Source organism: Neofelis nebulosa, chromosome 6 (assembly GCF_028018385.1).
Source record: "Neofelis nebulosa isolate mNeoNeb1 chromosome 6, mNeoNeb1.pri, whole genome shotgun sequence".
Lineage (NCBI taxonomy): Eukaryota > Metazoa > Chordata > Mammalia > Carnivora > Felidae > Neofelis > Neofelis nebulosa.
In genome coordinates this window covers 99,389,743-99,413,318 of record NC_080787.1, presented here as the reverse complement: position 1 = coordinate 99,413,318, position 23,576 = coordinate 99,389,743, and the positions used below count along the sequence as shown (strand labels likewise).

General features: G+C 36.8%; 1 protein-coding gene across 2 annotated transcripts in view; it reads left to right on the top strand.

The window, feature by feature from the left end:
* Nucleotides 1-23,576, top strand: part of ATG5 (autophagy related 5) — a 131,010-nt gene that overhangs the window by 94,940 nt on the left and 12,494 nt on the right. For both annotated transcript variants that reach the window (XM_058734845.1, XM_058734846.1), the window contains one exon: nucleotides 14,914-15,031. In XM_058734845.1, the coding sequence (XP_058590828.1) occupies nucleotides 14,914-15,031 (118 nt within the window). The remainder of the gene's footprint in view (nucleotides 1-14,913; nucleotides 15,032-23,576) is intronic.

Sequence of the window (23,576 nt, the reverse complement as noted above, 5' to 3'; positions counted from 1 at the left end):
ACGTTATCATTATAAAATTTAAATAAATTTAGACTTCTGTGACTTCTTAAGCCGTATTATACATAAGTGAATAGTTTTATTACTTTGGAGTATTTTAACAATGCCCACATTAAATATTATTGAAATCCTATACTGTGCAATAAGGAAGGTTTCCTTTAATTAGAATTAATTCTGGGGACCAATGATGCTTCTTTTGGAAGAGTAAAAAAATTACTTAAATTAAGCACTGTATTTTAAGTTGGGATCCACACTCTGACTCATTTTGTAGTTTGGCTGATACCTATTCATGAGGCCAACCAAGTTTATCATTTTTTAAGGCCTGGTTCCTAAGAGGGCTTCAGAGTAAGTACAGTGATTGTTGCTGTTAGCCACAGTGCATCCTGATGCTTTTGCTAGTGAATTCTTTGAAGCTGACTGCTTCTTGCCTCTCCTTACCTCCATTTCTCAGTTAGATAAACTCACCTGAATTATGCAGTAATTAATCTTTGATGTATATGATCCTCTTAGTCCCCTATTTAAAAATCACCATTTCAGTGTACTCAATAACAAAATGTTTATTCTGTTTTAAAACTTCCATTGTGGAAAAAAACCCCTGTAATTTGACTTGCTGAATTGGTGGTATTGGATTATTGCTAGCTTGAAATAAAATACTGTTGGGATACATACAGCCTTCTTTGGATTCTATAGACCATTCTCTATTCAGGTATTGTATTCCCCAAATTTCATATTTTTGGGAAGATAGGGGCTTGTATTATAAATAATAAAATTCTTAGGAAAGGCCGTGTAAATCATGAGACTGAACTAAGACACCAGTACTCTAGACCCTAACTTGTGTTTATGGTGGTGTTCCTTTACCATTCTGGATTCAAAGCCAAGAATCTGCAACAGGAAGAATCCCTCCTTGCTACAGAGTCCCTCCTCCCCAGTCAGGTGACAGTAATGTGGGTGGGAACCAGAGGTTCCAAGCTAGTAAGGGAGTAGGAAGGTGAGCAGCTCCTTTGCTACCCTGACTGGTAGAGAGGTTTGTGAGAAAGCTCAGAAACAGTAGACATAATGAGTCCACAGTCTCGGTAGCCGCTTATCAATAATGACATTTTTTATGATCTAGACACTGTATTTGGTGACAACTTCTATTTTATATAACCCCTTATTATTAAATTCTTTGTCTATTTTAGTAAGCCTACCCCTTTTAACAGCATTTTTAAATTTCAGAACCGTTTGGCTTTAAGTATCAGAGCATGAATTTGAAATGAGTTTTGGTGAACATTTAAGGTAAAGTTATTGAATTTTCTACAGACAGCTTTAAAATTGCCATTATGCTATACAACTTTCTAAAGAAAAACCTGTAATTTTTTAAAGTTTATTTATTGAGGGGGGTTGTGGAGAATGAGCAGGGGAGGGGCAGAGAGAGAGAGAGAGGGAGAGAGAGAATCCTAACAGTGCGGAGCCCAGTGTGGTACTTGAACCCACGAACCTGTGAGATCATGACCTAAGCCAAAATCAAGAGTTGGATGCTTAACTGACTGAGCCACCCAGGAGCCCCAGTGATTTTTTTTTTTTTTTTTTTTTAATTAGAGCAGGAATCTAATACTTACTCTTTGGGGGCTTTTGACCTCCTTTAAAAAAAAGTTTAGGGGTGTCTGGGTGGCTCACTTGGTTGAGTCAATTTCAGCTCAGGTCATGCTCTCACATTTGTGGGTTTGAGCCCTGCGTCAGGCTCTGTGCTGACAGCTCAGAGCCTGGAGCCTACTTTGGATTCTGTGTCTCCCTCTCTCTTTGCCCCTCCCCTGTTCATGCTCTGTCTCTCTCTGTCTCAAAAATAAATAAACGTTAAAAAAAATTTTTTTTTTTTTTAAATAAAAATGGCAGTATCTATTGGGTCATCCAAGTTTGCTGGTACAAAGATCTTTATAGTTTATGTAACTTTGTTCTTCTAATGGCCAGCCATCAACAGAAATTGAATGGCTGTTAGTATAAAAAATCCTTTTGAGAGTGCCTGGGTGGCTCAGTCGGTTAAGCATCCAACTTCAGCTCAAGTCATGATCTCAGGTTCATGAGTTCAAGCCCCACATCGGGCTCTGTGCTGACAGCTCAGAGCCTGGAGCCTGCTTCAGATTCTGTGTCTCCCTCTCTCTCTGCCCCTCCCCTGCTCATGCTCTGTTTCTCTGTCTCTCAAAAATAAATTTAAAAAGTTAAAAAATTTTTTAAAATTTTATTAGAATATTCTAAAAAATAAAAAAAAATTATTTTTAGACTATTCAGAGAGTTGGTGCAACTGTCACTTCTATATAATTCCAGATCATTTTCACTCCAAAAAGCATCACTCCTCATTTTCCCTTTTCTCCAGCCCATGGTAACCACTAATCTACTTTCTGTCTGTTCTGAACATTTTCAGAATAGAATCTTATAACATGGCTTTTTGTGTCAGGCTTCTTTTACTTGCATTATGTTTCCATGTTTCATCAGTGTTGTAGAATACTTCAGTTCATTTGTTTATGGCCAACTAATGTTCCATTCCATGGAAATACTATATTTTGTTTATTCACCAATTGATGGACATTTAGATTGTTTCTACCTTTTAGCTATTATGAATAACTGCTGCTATGCACATTAACATACAAATTTTAGCGTGGACATATATTTTCATTTTTCTTGGGTAGATGCTTAGGAATAGAATTGCTGGGTTATGTGGTAATTCTGTGTTTAATCTTTTGAGGAACTGCTGGACTGCTTTCCAACGCATCTGTACCATTTTACATTCTCATCAGCAACGTTTGACAGTTCCCATTTGGCCACATCCTTGCCAATATTTGTTATTTTCTAACATTTTAATTATAGCTGCCTTAATGGGTATAAAGGGGGTATATATTTTTGGTTTTGATTCACACTTCCGTAATTACTAATGATGTTAAACATCTTTTCATGTGCTTAGTGGCCATGTGTATAGCATTTTAGGAGAAACATCTTCAATTTCTTTGCTCATTTTTAAATTTGGTTGTCTTTTTGTTGTTGATTATAAGAGTTCCTTTATATATTCTGGTTATGAATCCTTTATCAGATACATGATTTGCAAATATTTTCTACCGCATTGTGGGTTTTCTTTTCATTTTCTTGATGGTATCTTTGAAGCACAGCGGTTTTGAATTTTGATGAAGTCCAGCTTATTTTTTCTTTGGTTGTTTGTGCTATCGGGTTGTACATCTGAGAAGCCATTACCTAATTCAAGGCCATAAAGATTTCCTCCTGTGTTTTCTTCTACGAGTTTTATAGTTTTACTACATTGCCTTTTTTTTTTTCATTTATTCTTCAGAGTACTCAAGTGCTGGGTTTTTTAAATTTCTTAATCACCAGATTACTTCAGCAGTGAGATCAGTGAAATATTTGTCACTTGTTTTCATTTGCTGCTTCCAAAAAGAAAAATCACCAGAATTATGGAATCTGCTTTTTCTTTCTTTTTTTTTTTTAATTTTTTTTTAACGTTTATTTATTTTTGAGACAGGAGAGACAGAGCATGAACGGGGGAGGATCAGAGAGAGAGGGAGACACAGAATCTGAAGTAGACTGCAGGCTCTGAGCTATCAGCACAGAGCCTGACGCGGGGCTCAAACTCACAGACCGCGAGATCATGACCTGAGCTGAAGTCAGACGCTTAAGCGACTGAGCCACCCAGGCGCCCCTCTTTTTTTTTTTTTTTTTTTTACAGAAAACCAGCATGGAGCTCAAACTCACAGCCCCCTCCCCCCCCCCCATCAGGAGTCACATGCTCTACAGACTAAGCCAGCCAGGCACCCCTACGAAATCTACTTTTGATGATACTTCAGTGAGATGAATTTTTTAAATTGTGTCAGAAACCTAACATTACCCACATTCCTACATTATCCACTTTATTTAGCAGTCACTGTAAACCCACAGACCATGCTCACAGGGCTGAGGGTCTTTGTAGAGCTTCACTAGCTCCCGGCCCAGAGTGAGAAGCACTTTTCTAGTGGATGAGACACTTGACTGAGCATCAAGAGAACAGAATTTCAGTTCTGTGGTCAGTACAACCTCTTTGACTCAGATTTTTTTCTTGCTACTTTGATTTCTTTATTTATACAAATTAAAAGCTGCACTTAATTATTTTACTGAAGTATCTCATAAAGAAGAAATAGTCTGCATACAAAAGTGCTCTTTTTTTCTTCAGTAGAAAAGTCTATTAATTGTGTCACTCTTGTACGCACCTTTTTAGTGTGGCTTTGGGTAAAATTCACAAAGATATTTTAAAGCTCTTATAGATAATGAAATTTAAACCATGATTCCCTTGGTATGGTTTTGAAATCTTTTGGAAGAAATCTTAGAAGAAGTAAGATAATTATTACTAAAAACATCAATCCTAGCACTTTTGTAGGCAGCTTCTCATTCGGTCACTCTACTGATAATTTCATATAAAAAAATTAAAAGCCATAACTTGTTTTATAGATCGGCTCATAAGTAGCATTAAATTGATCTCAGTCTTGAGTAAGGGAGGTAGTGCTTCCCTTTAACACATTTTATTCAGTGAACGCATACGAGGAAGACACAAACTGTTGCTTGTATTTGAAGAAATTTCGCCTTAACCATTTATGTGACAAAGTATATTTGGCATTGTGTAGACAGAATTATAATAAATATAACAATTTAAATAACACAAAACACAGACTTCAAACCAGATGTGTGGATGTACTTCTGATGAGTGCTTTCATTTAATCATAGTCTCAATTAAGATACTACTGCTTTGAGGATGAAGTGTCCCTGACTATAATAATGACAGCTTTTCAAATGCTAATTATTATTTTTTAGTGTTGTTGGGAATATTAAAAGTGGACTTCAGACTCTGGTAGCATAACTACAGAAAGTGCTTATTTTCAAGTCTTCTATTTCCCCACATAAAGGATAAAAGTAGTCTGATTCAGTGGCACAGACTCCCTTCCTCCCCAACCCCCAATAGCCCCCCTCCCTGTTCCCACCACCAAAAGGACTGTTTACTGTAAAGGTCCGAAAGCATTCATTTGAAAATAGTCCGTTCTTTCACTTAATGAGGTATTATAAATGTGTATATTCTTAAGCTAATTTTAATATGAGGCTTCTTTTGTAAAGCTTGTGATACAAAATTTGACATGCATGAATATATCTTGGGCCAAATATGCATGTCACAGTTTGAAGCACATATCATAATGTGTCATTGTTGGTAATATCTGGCAGCATATCCTGTGCAAACCCCTGTTTGCTTTTTCTTTCTGCCACATATTTATTCTAATAAGACTTCAAAGGGAACTGATGCTTGAATACCAATGATTTTTCATTCTCTCTTATTGATTCTGTGAAGACTAATGTTACCCTTTTTTTTTTTTTTTGGTTCCACAGTTAACAGTGGTTTAAAAGAGAGGAATGAAAACCAACCCTTGTTAAGCACCTGCTGCAGTAGATGTTTTATGTATCTCATCTTATTTCATTATCACAGCAGTAATTCAAAGCTATATATTTGTTACCATTTTTCAAATTCATAAACAGGCTCCTGAAGATTGATGTAATTTGCTCTAGGCACACAGTCAGTCATGTTGTGAGCTGGGATTCCACCAAGCCTTTGTTAATTTCACTACATTTGACATTTCCAGGCTCTGTATGCTAAGCTCTTACTCCACTTTTGTCTCCCCCCATTCACTCATTTCTCACAGGTATCATCATGCTGCAGCTGCACTCTGCACCCATTAGTGAGCAGGGGACATAGGAAAGAAAAGATTGGTCCTGGACTCTGCCTGAAATGGCTTTATCTCTTTCTCTATTTAAAAAGCTACGTATTTCAAGTTGGAAGCTTCAAGATCTTCTCTATTCCCTCTGTTGTTTTCATCCTCTTTTGAAACTCTCCTGTTTTCATATATTACATTCTACCACATTTAGCATATTTTACTTTGTACCTACTGATGTATCTTCCAATCTTAGGAGATGAAATCATGTAACCACTTACAGCTTTTTTGGTTTTATTTTTGTTTTTGCTCTAGCTGCCCAAAAAGTGCAGAGTTAAATTTTGTGTTCATGCTTTTAAATTTTCTCTCCACAACACTTTGTACATATTTCTGTTATCGCTTGCTTAACACCATGTTACTATTATTTATGTGTACTTTAAACGTTTTGTTTCTACCAACAGCGATGCTGTAGTAAATGCTCAGTAAATGTTTAATGAGCGAAGATTTCTGAGGTAGATTACCCCGACCCTCTGGTTGTTAGTCAGAGGTCCTATATGTGGGTACTACTGTTGGAATAATTCTTTTCAAGCTGCACATTTGTTAAGTAGTTTTTGTTGTCACCATACACATGCTTTTGTTATAAGCATTCTTTTTTTTTTTTTTTTTTTTTTTTTGAACATAGGCACGGAGTGCCTAGTTGGTTGGGCGTCCAACTTCAGCTCAGGTCATGATCCCACGGTTTGTGAGTTTGAGCCTGGAGCCTCCTTCAGTTCTATGTCTCCCTCTCTCTCTGTCCCTCCCCCACTCATGTTCTGTCTGTCTGTCTGTCTCTCTCTCAAAAGTAAATAAACATTAAGAAAACTAAAAGAAAAATAAACTTGGCAGGAATTAAGTACAGTATTCTTCGTTGCAATTGTATTCGTCTTTGTATCTTTGTAATGCCTGTCACTGCTGTTAATGGAGTATCAGTGACTACATGATTCTATAAAATTAATTATATTGTGGATTTGTTTTGTTTTGCTTTTTTACCTAAGGATCTGTAAAAAAAAAGTTGTATTGGTCTTCATCATTGTCACCATTTTGGTACAATGAAACTTTTGCTACTTGTTATGTAAAGCTCTTCAAAATATTAAATTTAGTTCATATTTTAAAATTGTCAAATGAAAGTTCACTGATTTTGTTGGTGAGGTTTTTGATATTGGAGGCACTTTGTGCATGCATGGCATATTTACAGTTAATTTGTGTTATATTAGAGTTGTAAATAGTAAAATCTAGTTTTTGTAATGCTTTTCAGTATAATTTATGCTGGTTAGTACATATATACAAATGAAAGTATATTACATAAGTAATTTTTGTATATAAATGAGAGCAATCTTTTTTACTTCTTGGTATTTGTTTAATTCATCCCTTTTCTAGATTCAGTTCTTCTAAAAGACAGTGCTACTTATACAGTTAATGAAACAAATCAAATTACATTCTTTATTAATCAACAAATTGCTAATTTCAGTTATAGTTCAGTATAGCCGATTTAAAAAAAATACCTACAAATCTAACAAAAGAAATCCTTTGCTATACTTATAGAACTCTTGTAAATCAAATAAATTGTACTTATACATGTAGTGAGTCATCCTATTTCAGATGATTTATAAGCAAAGTATACACACAAAGTTGCTGATGATATCAGAAATTGTTGCTACACCTAGGAATATGCAACATATATATAGTATCAAGAAAATATTTGTTTCTTTAACCCAACCAGCCAAGGGGAATAGAATGCCCATCTAAGACTCAATATAGCAAATGATCAGTTGACAGTGATTCAAGTCAGTGGTTGGAGACCCTGAACATGGATACTACTACTTGGATGATTCTGTCCAAGCTTTTTTAACAACCAGGGCCCTTATCCTCATCAAGTTCTTCTGCTGGCTGTTTCAGTAGGAGACCCCCAATCCTACACTCCTCCCCTCCTTTCTGCCTTTTAATTAAGGCCATTTGTAAGGTTCACAACCTAGTGAATCATGCATCTGCTGGGCATTGTTGAGGTTGTATCCTTGCTGAATTTTTGTTTTTCTCTTTCATGATTTTTAATCTCACTTTGAATGAATAGAATCTCCTTTTACTATCTGATGGGATTTTCCCTCCTCTTTATGGTCATTGGTTGGCTCCATGGTTTGACTTGCCCTTCTAGCTGTAAATTGCCATTTTTGACAAAACCAACGCTTCTAATTCATATTATATGTTGATACAATATATATGACCAAAACAATAAAATCATCACTAATGCTATGTAGTGACAGGGTAACTATAAGATTAGTGTATCTTCTTATAATCCTGCATGTTTTGTATTATGACTCAATACAAAATACATATTCGTATTCAACAAATTTCTATGGAGTGTCAAGTCACATTTAATGAGAACATTAATGGCACTTACTGACCATTTACTATGTGTTAGGCATTGTTCTAAATGCTTTACATCAATTTCACATGTATAATTTTCATGTGCAGGTTTAAGAAATAATACTGAAAGATCTTTATACCCCTCACTCAGTTTCCTCCATTCTTGACATCTTGTATAACCATGGTATGATATCATATCCAGGAAATGGACATCAATACAACCCCCAGGCCTTATTCACATTTCTTAGTTTTGTTCCAACATAAGCATTTCTTGGGTTACCTACCCTCTTATAGCCACAGCCACCTACCTCGCTTCTTCCTCTCCCTAACCTCTGACAACCACTGATTTGTTCTCCATTTCTACAATTTTATCATTTTATTAATGTTATATAAATGGAATCATACAGTATATATGATTGAGATTGGCTTTTTCTGTGTAACATAACTCCCTTGAGTTCCATACGAGTTGTTGCATATATTAATAGGGATGATGATGATGATGATGATGATGATGATGATTGCTGAGTAGAATTCTATGGTATAGATATACCACAGATAGTTTAACCATTCACCTGTTGAATGACACTGTGATTGTTTCTAGTTTGGGTATTACAAGTAAAGCTGCTGTGAAGATTTATGTACAAGCTTTTGGAGAATGTAAGTTTGCATTTCTCTGGGGATATTCAGGTGTAGAGCTGCTGGGTCATATGGTAGATACATGTTTAGTTTTGTAAGAAACTACCGTACTGTTGTTCAGAAGGGCCTTTGCCATTTTACATTTTCACCAACAGTGTATGAGTGATCTAGTTTCTTCACATGCTTGCCAACATTTTATTTTAGACATTCTGGTAGGTGTGTGGTAATACTGCATTGCGGATTGCAATTTGCATTTCCTTAATGGCTAATGACGTGTCAGGCATTTCCATTTGTGGCGTGCTTGGGTGGCTCAAGTCAGTTAAGCGTCTGACTCTTGGTTTCAGCTCAGGTTATGATCTCGCAGTTTGTGAGTTCAAGCCCACATTGGGCTCTGTGCTGACAGTGCCGAGCCTGCTTGGGATTCTCTCTCTATCCCTTTCTCTCTGCTTCTCCTACTCTCTCTCAGAATGAATAAACATTTAAAAAAAAAAGTAAGAAAAACTTAAAAAAGTTTTTCCGTGTGTGAGTGGTTTTTTTTTGTTGTTGTTTGTTTTTTTTTTTTTGTTTTTTTCCATCTGTATATCCTCCTTGGTTAAATGTCCTTTTAAAATATTTTAGCGTTCTCGGGGCACCTATGTGGCTCAGTCGGTTGAGCCTCTGACTTTGGATCAGGTCATGATCTCACAACAGTTCAGAGCCTGCATGGGATTCTATGTCTCCCTCTCTCTCTGCCCCTCCCCCACTCGTGCTCTGTCTCTCTCTCTCTCTCTCAAAAAACAAATAAATATTTAAAAAATTTTAAATAAAATATTTTAGAGTTCTTCATATACCTAGATTAAGACCTTTATTGGATATGTGGTTACAGATAATCTCTCCCAGTCTGTGGTTTGTCAACATTTTCATATTCTTCATACTATCTTTTACTGAGCAAAAATTTTTTATGAGGTCTCCTGTATCAATATTTCCTTTAAACTGAGTTTCATGATTATGAATTTCATGACTTAGCATCCAGACAGGTGAATTTAAGAGAATATAAGATTGAATAAACTTTAAGTCTGCTAAATTGGGATTAAGCTTAAAGTGTTGATCATGGTGGCAGTGTATGTTTTAGGATGCGTGTTTAGGTGGTCCTATGTACTGTGTGCTGTGCTTATATTTTATTATTTCAAAAACTCTTCAGTGTAGATATTATCTCTGTTTATACGTGTGTGTGTGTGTGTGTGTGTGTGTGTGTGTGTGTGTGTGTGTGTGTGTAATTATTCCTGTTTTACAGTTGAGGAAACTGAGGGTCAAGAAAGTCAGGTAACCGTGCCCATGGACCTATAATAAATGACAGAACCTGGACTTAGAGCCAGTTCTTTCTGGCTGCAAAGCCTGTGCTCTTCAACAACTGCCTTGCATGTTTGCTGCAGTATGTACTTTATGTAAGCCATAACACTCAAAATAACTTGGTCTTAGCGATATTATCTGTTGTGCCTCTTACTCTTAAGTCTATACATTGTCTGGTCATTCAGCCTCACATAATAAGTCACCATTTCTTGTTTTATCAACTTTAACGTTAACCTGTCTGGTTAACCTGTTTGGCTGTGTTGGAAATAAAGCTTTTCTCTATATCTTATTTCTTGGATGTAAATTTGATTCCTGTGCTTCTCTTCAGTATATCTCCACGGTAAATCAGCCGCATAACTTTTCCTGTACAGGAAAACTTTTCCTATACAGGAAAAGTTATTATTTCATTTATGAGTAGGGGAAAGATGGGGAGCAGCCAGCCAGTAGCAGCCCAATTTTATATTCTCTTTGGTGTATTTAAGAAATGAGTAACATACACATTTTGAAGGAATAAGGGAAGTTTCAAAAGTGACTTTATAAAGTCATATTATTTCTTACAAGAGAACAAACAATACTGCTTCTTGGAAGTCACTGAAGTAGTTTGCATATTTATAAATAAATGGCTAGATTAAGCATTGTATTATATTCCTGTTGTAGTGGCTTTCTTGTGAGGCTAAGATTCAGGTAATGTGGATATCGTTAGCATCATCCAGTTTTATGTGTACTAAATCAAAGTTTGCAGAATTCATGTTTGTGGAGTTTTTTGTATTTTTAAAATTCTGTCTGTATTCAGAAGGAAGATAGCTTTTAAATACTCTAGCATAATTTAGTCTTCTCTGCTGAACTTCAACTTAGGTTTAATGAGATCTGCTAAGAAATTTGCATGAATCTGCCCTGCATACTGATTGTCCTTCAGAACCTTTGTATTGTACTTGAATGCATGAGCTTTCTGTGAGGAGCTTTTGTTTTAAGGGACAGTAACTCCCGAAATCAAGTCGTTTTCATGATCTTTGTTGTAGCTTACTCACTTAACTGTTCTTTTTTAGAATACTAGATTTTAAAAAATAACAATATAAAGGCAGTCTAATGAATATTAAACAGAAGATATTTATTAGATTTTTTGATTGGGGTATTTTGGGGAATTGTTCTTTTAAAGTAAGGTTTTTGTTACGTGAGAAATATCACTTTACTTTGATGAGAGTTTTCTTAGTTGCTGTTCTACAGAATTTACTTAGAGTATGGTAATAGTACAAGGCCTTCCCCATCCCCCACCCCTCCACCAAGCAAAAAACACCATTATAAAGGTTGTTGAAGTCATACCTTTATTATAACTGCTCAGATTTGGGAGAGTAGGAAGAGGAGAGGTAAGAGAAGTAGGTAGGAGAGGTAAGAGAAGAGGTAAGAGAAGCCCATTTCCCTAGGAATAGGAGTGGAGAACACTTCCTGTTTTTTAATATCTCGCTAAGCCCCCTTGGGGCCTTTTAAAAAGTATATTGTTTTCAGGTTGTTATAATATGTATTATTATAGCTAACCACTTCACAATTAGGTCACCAAGTAGGGGGTGAATGAATCCTGAAAATGTTTTTTGACTTTGCTGAAAATCTAAGTATTTTCAGATCAGACTGTGGATGATACATTTTAACTTTATTTTTATTAATTGAAGGTATCGTCCTGACCCAGCCCCAGTTGTCATCACATAGGCTCGCGTTATTCAGACAGCCTCTCACCCCTCTTCCAAGTCACCGTACACAGTGCTGCTTTCCATTAGTCTTGAGAAAAAGCCTCTTTCGTCACGTCACTTCCTTTGCTAAAAAGTCTTAAAAGCCTCTCCATCGCCTGGAAGATAGAAAGCCCTAAGTGGGTAGTGGCTATTTTAAATTATTACTACAGCCCTCTATTCATTTATTTATTCTTTGAACTCCCCTAACCCTTATTATTTTCACATAGTTAATCCTTGATTTTACATGATATTGTTCTCAGTTTCATCTTGTGTGAAATGTATGTGCTTCCTAAATTGAAGGATACCAGTCATACTTTTAGAAAAATCCAGAAAGAGTTCAGTTAGTGAAGTGAATTGCATTATAGTCAGTGCATATTAATTATCAAGATTCTTACCAATTATCGAGGTTTTTTTTCATTGCCACAGATACTTAACTGTTATTGGAATATAATTTTTAACATTTATTATGTATCCACTAAATACACAGTATAAAGCTGGGAAAGGTAGCTCACATGCTATATACCATGTCTGTTTTTTCATACATTTTAGTTTAATATCCACACTTAAAAACAGATGTTTTTTTAACCAAATTTATAATAGTGATGTTGAAGAAATTGAGATATACCTCTGTGATTAAAAAACAAGCAAACTTGGTTTTTAATGGTTTAATGTCTTTAATGGTTAGGTATTTGAAGTAATTTTTTTAGAAAGCACTGTATGTAAATATGAGTATATTTACTTACAAAGTTATTCTCTTGTATGTTTTTATGATTTTTCGCCCCTGGAAACTTAAAGTAAAAACTTACCATCTTAAAATGAAATAACAGTTAAGGGGAGAGGTATTTATTCTCTTTAACATTCATTCATTCATTCATTCATTCATTCATTCTGTGTGTGTCTCAGTCTCTCTGTGTGCTTGGCTAATTCTTAACTCATTTCTATAACAAACTTAAGAGATATCAAATGTCCCAATGTTCCAAAGAAACCCAGGGGCAGAATCACTTAGCACATAAATGATAGTGCTATTCAGATGGGGTGATTCCAGGGCCTCTGCCCTCTGTGTCATGATGAGGCTTTCCTCATCGTTGTTGTGCTCCTTATAGAAGCAGTGTAGAAAAATGAAACCACCCAGGCACCTTGGTGGCCCAGTCAGTTAAGCATCTGACTTCGCTCAGGTCATGATCTCGCATTTGTGGGTTCAAACCCCGCGTCGGGCTCTGTGCTGACAGCTCAAATCCTAGAGCCTACTTCAGATGCTGTCTTCCCTCTCTCTTTCTGCCCCTCCCCCGCTCGCACAGGCTGTCTCTCAGAAATAAATAAAACATTAAAAAAAAAAAAAAGAAATGAAACTTAGTTTTAAAAGTGGGCAATACATTGAAATTATTAGCAGTAAATTATAACATAGTGATAATAACAGTTGTCAGAGGATATTCTTTATCTGCTATTTTGAAATTTTTTTGGGTTCTGATTTATTAAATTTTTTTTACTAAGTGATTTTATTTTATTTTTGAAAGAGAGCGTAAGTGGAGGAGGGGCAGAGAGAGGGGGTACAGAGCCAAGCGGGCTCTGTGCTGACAGCAGAGAGCCTGATGCAGGGCTCAGACCCACAAACCATGAGAGCACAACTGGAGCTGAAGTCAGACGCTCAACCGACTAAGCCACACTAGCACCCCTGTTTTTAATTTTTTTTTTCAACGTTTTTTATTTATTTTGGGACAGAGAGAGACAGAGCATGAACGGGGGAGGGGCAGAGAGAGAGGGAGACACAGAATCGGAAACAGGCTCCAGGCTCCGAGCCATCAGCCCAGAGCCCGACACAGGGCTCGAACCCACGGACCGCGAGATCGTGACCTTGCTGAAGTCGGACGCTTAACCGACTGCGCCACCCAGGCGCCCCTTAATTTTTTTTAATAGAAGTATATATAGTTGATACACAGTGTTACATTAATTTCAGGCATACAGCATAGCGATTAGACAAGTCTATACTTTATGCTGTGCTCACCACAGCCATAGCTACCGTCTGTCACTACACAGTGCTGTTTCAGTTCCACTGACTATATTCCCTATGCCGTACCTTTCATCCCGGTGACTTATTCATTCCATAACTGGAAGCCTGTGTCTCCTGCTCCCCTTCATCCATTTTGCCCCCCATCCCTCTGGCTACCATCAGTTCTCTCTTTATGAGTGTGTTTCTTGAGAATTTTCAAACATACATAAAAATTAAAATACTATAACAACTAAGCCCATATACCCTCCACCTAGATTCACCAGTAGTTAACATTTTCCTACATTTGTGCATGCGCTCTCTCTCTCTCTCTCTCTCTCGTTCTCTCTCAACCATTTGAATATATGTTTCAGACAGCTTGGCACCTCATCTCTGAATATGTGAGCATGAATTTCTTAAAGGATATTGTCCTTATAACCATGATCACGTCTAAGAATTTGACATTAATTCAGTAATATTATCTGATGTTCATTCTGTATTTCCCCAGTTATTCCAAAAATGTCTTTTATAGCTGATTTTTCCCCTCCGATACAGTATTCACTCAAGATTTATTTTTTGTACTTAGTTGTTATATCTTGCCAATCCTTTTTAATCTTTTCGTATTGATGTGTTTTGCCTTTGACTTATTTGAAGAGTTGAAGCCAGTTGTCCTTTTTTTAAAATTTTTTTTAAATGTTTATTTATTATTGAGAGACAGAGAGAGACAGAGCATGAGCATGGGAGGGGCAGAGAGAGGAGGAAACACAGAATCTGAAGCAGGCTCCAGGCTCTGAGCTGTCAGCATGGAGCCCTACATGGGTCTGGAACTCAGAAACCGCGAGATCATGACCTGAGCTGAAGTTGAACGCTCAGCAGACTGAGCCACCCAGGCGCCCCTTTGGCCCAGTATCTTTAGAATGTCAAACATTTTGGATTTGTCCGATTGCTTCCTCACGGTTAGATTTACTTGAGGTTGTGTTAAACATTTCTGGTGATATTACCACATTGGTGATGTCATATGCTTCTGATTACACTATATCAGAAGGCATCTGATGGCAGCTTGCAATTTCTGATCTATAAATTTGTAATTCACAGCAACAAAGATGTAAATGTTTGAATTCTGTTTTCATTTTTCAAATAGACAACGACTGAACGACCTTTCATTCAGAAGCTTTTTCGTCCTGTGGCTGCAGATGGACAATTGCACACACTAGGTGATCTCCTCAAAGACGTTTGTCCTTCTGCAGTGGCTCCTGAAGGTAACACAGTCAGCAGCACCAACACATTTCTTTCATGTCTCTTTATGACTGAGGTGTAACATAAGCATTCTGCATTTATAAATCACGTTTCCTGGTTCCTTCAGGAAAATGTTTTCATTATCTTGTAAGGGAACAGTCTTTTGAAACAGAATCACTTAATGTTTAATTTATTACTTTATGTATTTTTGACACTAACAAAGTAAGGAATTGACTATCTCTGCTTTTAAATTACTCTCTGACATCACACACTCTCTTACCGCATCTCTGGTGCCCTGGGTCTTTCATTTCTAGCTTCAGTTCTGGTAAATACTGTTTTAAATTTTACATTGTGTTTCTTCATTCTCTAGGAACAAGAGATGGTAAAAAAAATTTTCTTACCTTTGGTTGAGAATTTTAAAGTTCAAAATACTGAATAATGGATAAGCATTTTATTTGAATTTTCTGCCACTTCCTAAAGTTTCACTCAGCATTGTTCTCTTTGACGTTGACATTTCACATGTGCGATTGAGAACTTGTCCAATTTCATAGTCCTCATTTTGTAACTTAAGTTAAAATTATTTTCCTGTAGGCAAAGGAAAAATAGTAAAATTGCTGAATTCTGTTTTCTTAATTGCAGTATAAGGAATGCAAAGAAAGTGCAGAAGTAAAAAAAAAATAATAAATGCTATCATCCCCCTACCCCTGGAGACCACAGTTGACACACACATGTGTATGGACACTAGAGTATTTGAGAGGGGTGTGCGTGTGTGTGTGTAAAATTGTATGTCCTGCTGTATCTTTCACCTAACAGAACATGAGCATAGTTTCAGTCATTAAAAATTCTCTAAAGCTATTTTTTTAATGGCACTGTGGTCCTTCATATCAGTGTACCATAATTTGATCATCACCCTGTTAATGAATAATGACTTGCAACCAAGCAATTGGTTACCAAGCTAAAGGGGAAATTTCAGTGGACTATTATTACATTTGTTAATATGTTACACAGACTTATATTTATCATGTAAAAAAAATTTAAAGCTTGCTACTTTGTATCCCTTATGGAAAGAGGTAAGGTATTTATAAGTATATTACTATTATTATAACAGTATAACTTCAGTGGATAATGGTATGTTTCTTATTAACATATTTATTCAAAGTTGGGATGATTATAGTATTACTTACATGACTAATAACTCTTACCACACAGTTCAAGAAGCATATAGTGTCTAAGGAAATAGTTTGCCTAACAACTAGAATTGGAAACAGAGTGAGACTAGGGAAATGTTGATATTTCAACCGAAATGACTAAACAACGAATATGGAACTCAGAATAAGTCATTTGGTGTGTGAATGCAACTATTTTCCTTAACCGAATGTGTTTGCCATCCCTGGCGTTCCTGTGTGTTATCAGTTCTTCTAAAATGCACGAATGCTGGAGCACCTGGGTGGCTCAATCAACGTTGGACTCTTATTTCAGCTCAGATCATGATCTTACACTTGGTAGGATTGAGCCCCACCTCAGGCTCCCTGCTGGGAGCCAGAGTCTGCTTGGGGTTCTCTCTCCCTCTTTTTCTGCCCCTCCCCCATGCACATGCTCTGTCTCTCAAAATAAATAAACTTAAAAATTAAAATGCACGAGTGGTCAACAGCAAGGGGGAAGAGGGGCATCTAAAATATCATCAGAACCAGTACCAGAAGAGATTGATGAGAAAGGTCATTGACTGGTACTCAAAATTGTCGAAGTTAAAAAAGTTTCATTGGTGTAAGAGGTTATAAATATTATTGTATAAGGTCATACTATATCATCTGTCATCACTGTGCTCTACTAGACTATGCAGTCCAGAACGTTTGATGGTGTCTTACACATCCTCGTATCTCTAGTGCCAAGGTAACAAAGTTTACTCGGTATTTCATGTACTGAATTGTTTCTTTGTGTCGTTACCTGAAACACTATTTAGGATCATTTAAATCATGGCATAATTAACATTAAGTTTATTATAATGCTGTTGCAGAATCATAACTATCTTTATTGGTGTATAATTTTAGTCTTCACTAAGAGTTTCAGTTAAATAGTTTTTTGGCGCTTCAATTTTTAGTTTTAATAAATTTGTAAGTTGAACAGCCATCACCATAATCTAGTTTTAAAATATTTCTATCACTTCCAAAAATTCCTTTATGCTTCTTTGCAGCTGATCTCTTTTCCCACTGCCAGTTGTAGACAACTCCTGGTCTGTTTTCTGTCTCTGTAATTTACCTCTTCTGGATATTTGCATAAATGCAATCATACAAAATTGCAACTGGTTTTTTTCATTTAGTGTAGTGTTTTGGGGTTTCATCCATATTGTAACATATATCAGTAGTTTTTCCTTTTTATATTGCTGAGTAATATTTGATTGGGTATATATATATTTTGTTTATTCATTCACTGATTGATGGGCATCTGGATTGTTTCCAGCTTTTCACTCTTCTGAATAACGCTGCTGTGAACATTTGCATACGTGTCTTTGTGTGGACATACGTCTTTATTTTTTGGGGGTTGGATTCCTAGGAGTGGAATTGCTAGGTCATGCGGTAGGTCTGTGTTTAATTTTTTAAGAAACTGCTAAACATTGGCAAAGTGGCTGCATCATTTTACAGTATTACCTGCTTCACATCCTCGCCAGCATATATTTTTTTGTCATATAGCCATCCTAGTGGTTGTGTAGAGGTATCTCTTCGTTTTATTTTTTATTTCCCTAATGACTAATGATGTTGAGTGTGTTTTCATGTGCTTATTATTATTTGTGGATGTATTTGGTGAAATGTTTATTCAGATTCCTTTCTCATTTTTTTCCTGGATTTTTCATCTTATTACTGAGTTTTGAGAGTTATTTATATATTTTAGATACAAAGCTTTATTTTTTTTTTAATTTTTTAAGCTTATTTATTTATTTTGAGAGAGAGAGAGAGCCCCTGGATACAAATCTTTATCACACATATGATTTGCAATTATTTTCTCCTAGTCTGTGACATGGCTTAATTTTCTTTTGAAAAATAAAAGTAGGGGCACCTAAGTGGCTCAGTCAATTAAGTGTCCAACTCTTGATTTCAGCTCAGGTCATGTTCTCATGGTTGGTGAGTTCAAGCCCTGCATGGGGCTCTGCACTAGCAGTGTGGAACCTGCTTGGGATTCGTTCTCTGCTGTCTCCCTGTGTCTCTGCCCCTTTCCTACTCACGCACTTTCTCTTGGAAGGAAGGAAGGGAGGAAGGAAGGAAGGAAGGAAGGAAGGAAGGAAGGAAGGAAGGAAGGAAGGAAGGAAGGAAGACATTTTAAAAGTATACTTACCTAAAAAAAAAAAAAAAAAAAGAAAAGTAAAAGAAAAGGATTTAATTTTGATGGATCCCTATTAAAGTTTTTATGTATTACCTTCCGTTAAATAATTTTGTTTATTAAACTTACTCTTTTGAACTCGGGTTACAGAAATTTTCACTGAGAAATTCCCAGTAACTTTTATTAATTCAGGAATAACCTTACCATTCTGTTTCATTTTCTCCATGCTATAAGGATTGTTTTTGTTGTTTTTTTTTTTTAATCTGTTTATTGTCTGTTTTTCCACATTCTTGAAGATTTGGGAATATAGATTAGTTTTTCTATTTGAAGTACAATTAAAATACTAATCATTTTTATTGCTGACAGAAATGGAATTCATATACCTCATACCTGCCCCCACTGCAAACATTGGCTTTCAGTTATTCATTTCTCTGTACTGTATTTTTCATTCTTTTTTAGTACTTTGTAGTGTTTTAAAGAACAGTGAAAAATGCTTGTATCAACTAAGAGCAATCGAAATTACTTTATATGGTGGCAGATGGTACCTAGACTTACGTAGTGATCATTTCATGATGTATGTAAATGTTGAATCACTGTGTTGTACACCTGAAACCCATATAATATTGTATGTCAACTCTTCTTCAGTTTTAAAAAAAAGAGCAATTGAAATTTAAAATTTAATATTGAAATGTCTACCTTGCTGTTCTTTTCTTAGATACTTTTTGGCAGTCCACTTTGAAAAACATTATGTCATTTAGAATTTACTTCTTTATAAGATCCTTGACTTCTGAGTGAGAACATCACAAAGAAACTCAAAACCTTGGTAGAAGGCTGTTCTACTGCAGTATGTGCCCTAGCTAGCAGCACAATTAACAGAGACACAGAGTGATGAAAGCTTTTTCTAGAGAAAAGCAGGAAGATTGGTTGGGTGTTAATTTTGTATTTGACATCTTTAAAGAATCTTCAATTATCAAACCTTAAAGTTAATGTAGTTCAGGCTCTTGACTTCTTTTCTTTTTTTAATGATTATCTATTTTGAGAGAGAGCTTGCGAGCCAGGGAGGGATAGACAGAGGGAGAGGGAGAATCCCAAGCAGGCTCCACACTCAGCGCTGAGCCCAATGTGGGGTTAAATCTCAAGAACTGTGAGACCATGACCTGTGCCAAAATCGAGAGCTGGACATTTAACCGACTGAGCCACCCAGGTGCCCCCAGGCTCTTGATTTCTTAGATGAGTAGCTGAGGGTCTCTTGGCTACTTAGTGGCAGAACTAGGTTTAGAACTCGAAGTCTCCTTCTCCTGGTTTACTAGTTTTTCTGCTTTACTCTGCTTCCATTTGTTTTCATTTTCACTTTTCCAACCTTTTAACTTTTTTATTTAGTTTAAAATAGCATTCTGAAATGTTTGCTTTTTCCCTCTTTATCCTATGATTTATGTTTTAATATCTCATCTTGCTTGCTTACAGCATATTTACTGGTAGGATCTTAGGAACCTGAGCTTCTGTTGTTATTTTGTCCAAGTTGTTATTTTAGTGCTCCTGTGTATAATTCCAGCCACTTTTCCTCTTAAGCTTCTTAAAATGGTGGCCCTGACATTCAGGCAAGAAAATGAACAGCAGTCACGTGCTTTGAGCTGGTGCACTCTGTCGAAATGCACCTCCGTGCTCTTTTGCCATTCCTACATCTGGATCACAACAACACGTACAAGATTAGCATGACCCAGCACAAATTTGTGAGGTCGTTTTATTCTTTTAAAGGCTCTTTATTCTCTCCTACATTTGTGCCTGCCCAACCTGCACATCCATCCCTAGAGAGTACACGGTGTGATTCCCCTTACGTTTTTTGAAGGGGCCAGTGAGGTAGCCACACTCACAACTCTAATCCACGGACTGCCTCTTAGGCAATTACAGATGTTACAGGTGGATATCTTTGTGACAGGTTTCTTCCCAGCTGTCACGTGCTTACACCGATTGGAGTGCACACACACACACTATACACACACTTCATTGAAATGATATAAACAGCATCTGTACTTTTGAGGTACTTTTGATAGTACCTTTCACACCAGGGGAGGCCACGTTTCTAACACCAGTATCTTAGCTTTGGAAAAACTTTTATTTGCCTCTTCCTTTGGTAAGCTCATATTGGAAAATAACTGTCATTTCAGGATCTGTGGGGAGTATCCAAAACACCAAGTCACTGTTTCAGTAAAGAACTGTTTACTGTCTGGTTCAGTCCACCTGTGGTATTGTCTGTCAAATGGGAAGCATTTTGAAACACCTGCCCTCGACTTAAGTTGAAAGCGAAAGACTCTAAGACTGGGTGTGTGTGGATAAGAGCTGGCTGTCATCACATGACGAAAAGAGAAAGTGCTTCATAAATGTTATGTGGCACCATTGTCTACTGCTCCTTACAGCAAGTGATTCATGCATGAAGGAATTTTGCCTTATTTCATCATATGAAAGTAGAGTGTACTAATATTTGTGAGGATGTGCTTTAGGTCATTGTTCTCGTGGAGTAACTAATGATGAGTTGCTTTGTGTGTTTCTTTTTTTGTTTTGTTTTGTACGTGGCTACAAGAGTTAGCCAAATTAGAGGTAACAGGAAATAACCAAAGGTGAGCTCAGGTAAAAAATTTTTTGTGGTGTCAGCGGTAGTTAAAATGACTCAGGGCTAAGCTACGGTACCAGACCTGAAGTGAAATATTTCTTTCTTCATTCATTAAAGACAACTTACAAAAAAATAACAAAAATTTAAAAATATAGCTTTTATTCTTTTACTTTGGGGAATACAGAACACCTATAAGCTTTGTCCAATCATAGTTTATTTCCCAGTTTTCTAAGGTGAAATATAAGAACCTAGTCAGTTAGGCTTATGAGAATGAAAATGTCTATTTTCACTTTTATAAATTTAGTTCAGGGTTCCAGTTGATCAGTACTCTGTCACACTTGGGCTGGTTTAATCCTGAATTCATATGTGGTATTGTACAAGTGGAGTGTATGTGTAGGTAAAGGCTTATTTACATTCTGTGGCAAATCAGTAGTTTCCCCACATCTCTCTTACCAACAAGGACGATCCCGTAGCCACTTACCTTTTTCCATTTCCATTTCTGCTGTTTCCCGGGTTTTTTTTAACTCTTTGAGACCCTTCCCAACTACCATTTAACTTTTGGTTTCCATTTGATGTTATGTATTTCATTCGTTATCAATCAGTTCCTTTGCATCATACTGTCTGCTGGCACTGGATATAGTAAGACGTATGAGACATAGTTCGTGCTTTCAGGAGACTTGACTACAGTTGGAGTGGGCAGAAAGATGCCCAGATGTGGTGTGTGCAGGAATGGAGACATGCAAAGAATATTAGGAAGCGCCTGGAATTGCTCTTCCGTATTCTGAGCTGAGTCTTAAAAGATGAGCAGAAATTAGATGGAAAGGAGTGACCAGGTCATACATATCACATGGCCACCAAAGAAGTAGACTCCTTCACCAGCTACCCAGGGGCTGGTTACTAAGTGTAATATTTGGTCTAAAACACTCTTCTAAAATTTCCGTACTCTGTTTGCTGAGGGACTAGCCAATTTTTTTCTACTTCTCTCTCACAAATGTGCAGAAGATTTTCAGTGATGACAGAAATGTGGGAAAAGCATTGAGGAGCTAAGTGGTCTATTTGTTTCATTAGCATGTTGGAAGATAACAACTGAGACTAGAGGTAATTATAGACCCCATTTAGGTGGTCTAAGTTAAAGTTACAGTGCCCTAGGGGCACCTGGGTGGCTCAGTCAGTTGATTTTGGTTCAGGTCATGATCTCAGGTTGTGGGATCGAGCCCAGGTTGGGCTTCGTGCTGAGCTTGGACCCTGCTTAAGATTCTCTCTCTCCCTCTCCACCTCTCGCACATGCTCGCTCACTCAAAAAAATTATATTGCTCTATTGATATATGCTTTACAAAAAACAATGGTTTTTACAAAAAGTAAAAAGATGGTGCATTCACCTTTTTTCTCCTTTGCTCTGTAAACGTTAGATTGTGTTTATATGGTGAATTAACTGCTGGATGTTATAATAATTTTTTTAGACATAAAGCAATTAGAGAAAAGAAACATTTAAATTTCATGTTATTTATATGAGTCAGATCCTTTGAGTGCTAGAATTGAAGCTGGTTGATTAAGGTCTTGTGATTTGAGGTTTGAACCAACAACAGTCACTTTTGTCAGCATGATGACACCGACACATATTCATGCCACAGAAACATAAAACCTACAAACCCCCAGACTTCATCAGAACAAAGGTTTAGGAGTAAGAATAATGGGTTTTACAATTTTGGTAACTTTTTTTCATTCATTTAGAATTCATTTTCATTGTAGTATCCCTTTGTACCTTCACACTGGGTTGGAAGATCATTTGGTTGGTTGTTTTCTTCTTTCTTTATTTTCTTTCTCTCTTTCTTTCTTTCTTTCTTTCTTTCTTTCTTTCTTTCTTTCTTTCTTTCTTTCTTTCTTTCTCTCTTTCTTTCTTTCTTTCTTTTCTTTCTTCTTTCTTTCTTTCTCTTTTTCTTTCTTTTTCTTTTAATGCATCCAGGTTTCTTACTCTGAAATAAGGATGACTCCTGCTATCAGCCTCATAGAATGGTTGTAGGGTTTAAGGAAACAAAGTATTTGTTTAAAAGTGACATTTCATGAGGTGCCTGAATGGCTCAGTCAGGTGTCCAACTCTTGCTTTCATCTCACAGTCAGGGAATGGAGCCCCTTGTCAGGCTCTGCACCAAGCCTGGAGCCTGCTTAAGATTCTCTCTCCCTCTCCCTCTGCACCCCCCTTCCCCCATCGCATGTATGCACATCTGCACGTGCTCTCTCTCAAAAAAAAAAAAAAAAAAAAAAAACCTCGGGCGTACCTACCTGGGTGACTAGGTCAGTTAAGTGTCTGACTCTTGGTTTCAGCTCAGGTCATGATCTCACAGTTCGTCAGTTTAAGCCCCATGTCAGGCTCTGTGCTCACAGGGCAGAGCCTGCTTGTGATTTTCTCTCTCTGTCTCTTTCTCTCTCTCCCTTCCTCCCTCCCTCCCACTCTGCCCCTCCCGTGCACGCTAAAGTAAACATTTTTTAAAACTGCCAATAAATATTTGAAAAAAAGTGTTTAAGAAGGAACACTAAGAATTTGTAAAGACATGGGAAGATGTCCACAGAATATTAAATTTAAAAAATAAATAAAAGCGATGGGGCGCCTGGGTGGCTCAGTCGGTTAAGCATCCAACTTTGGCTCGGGT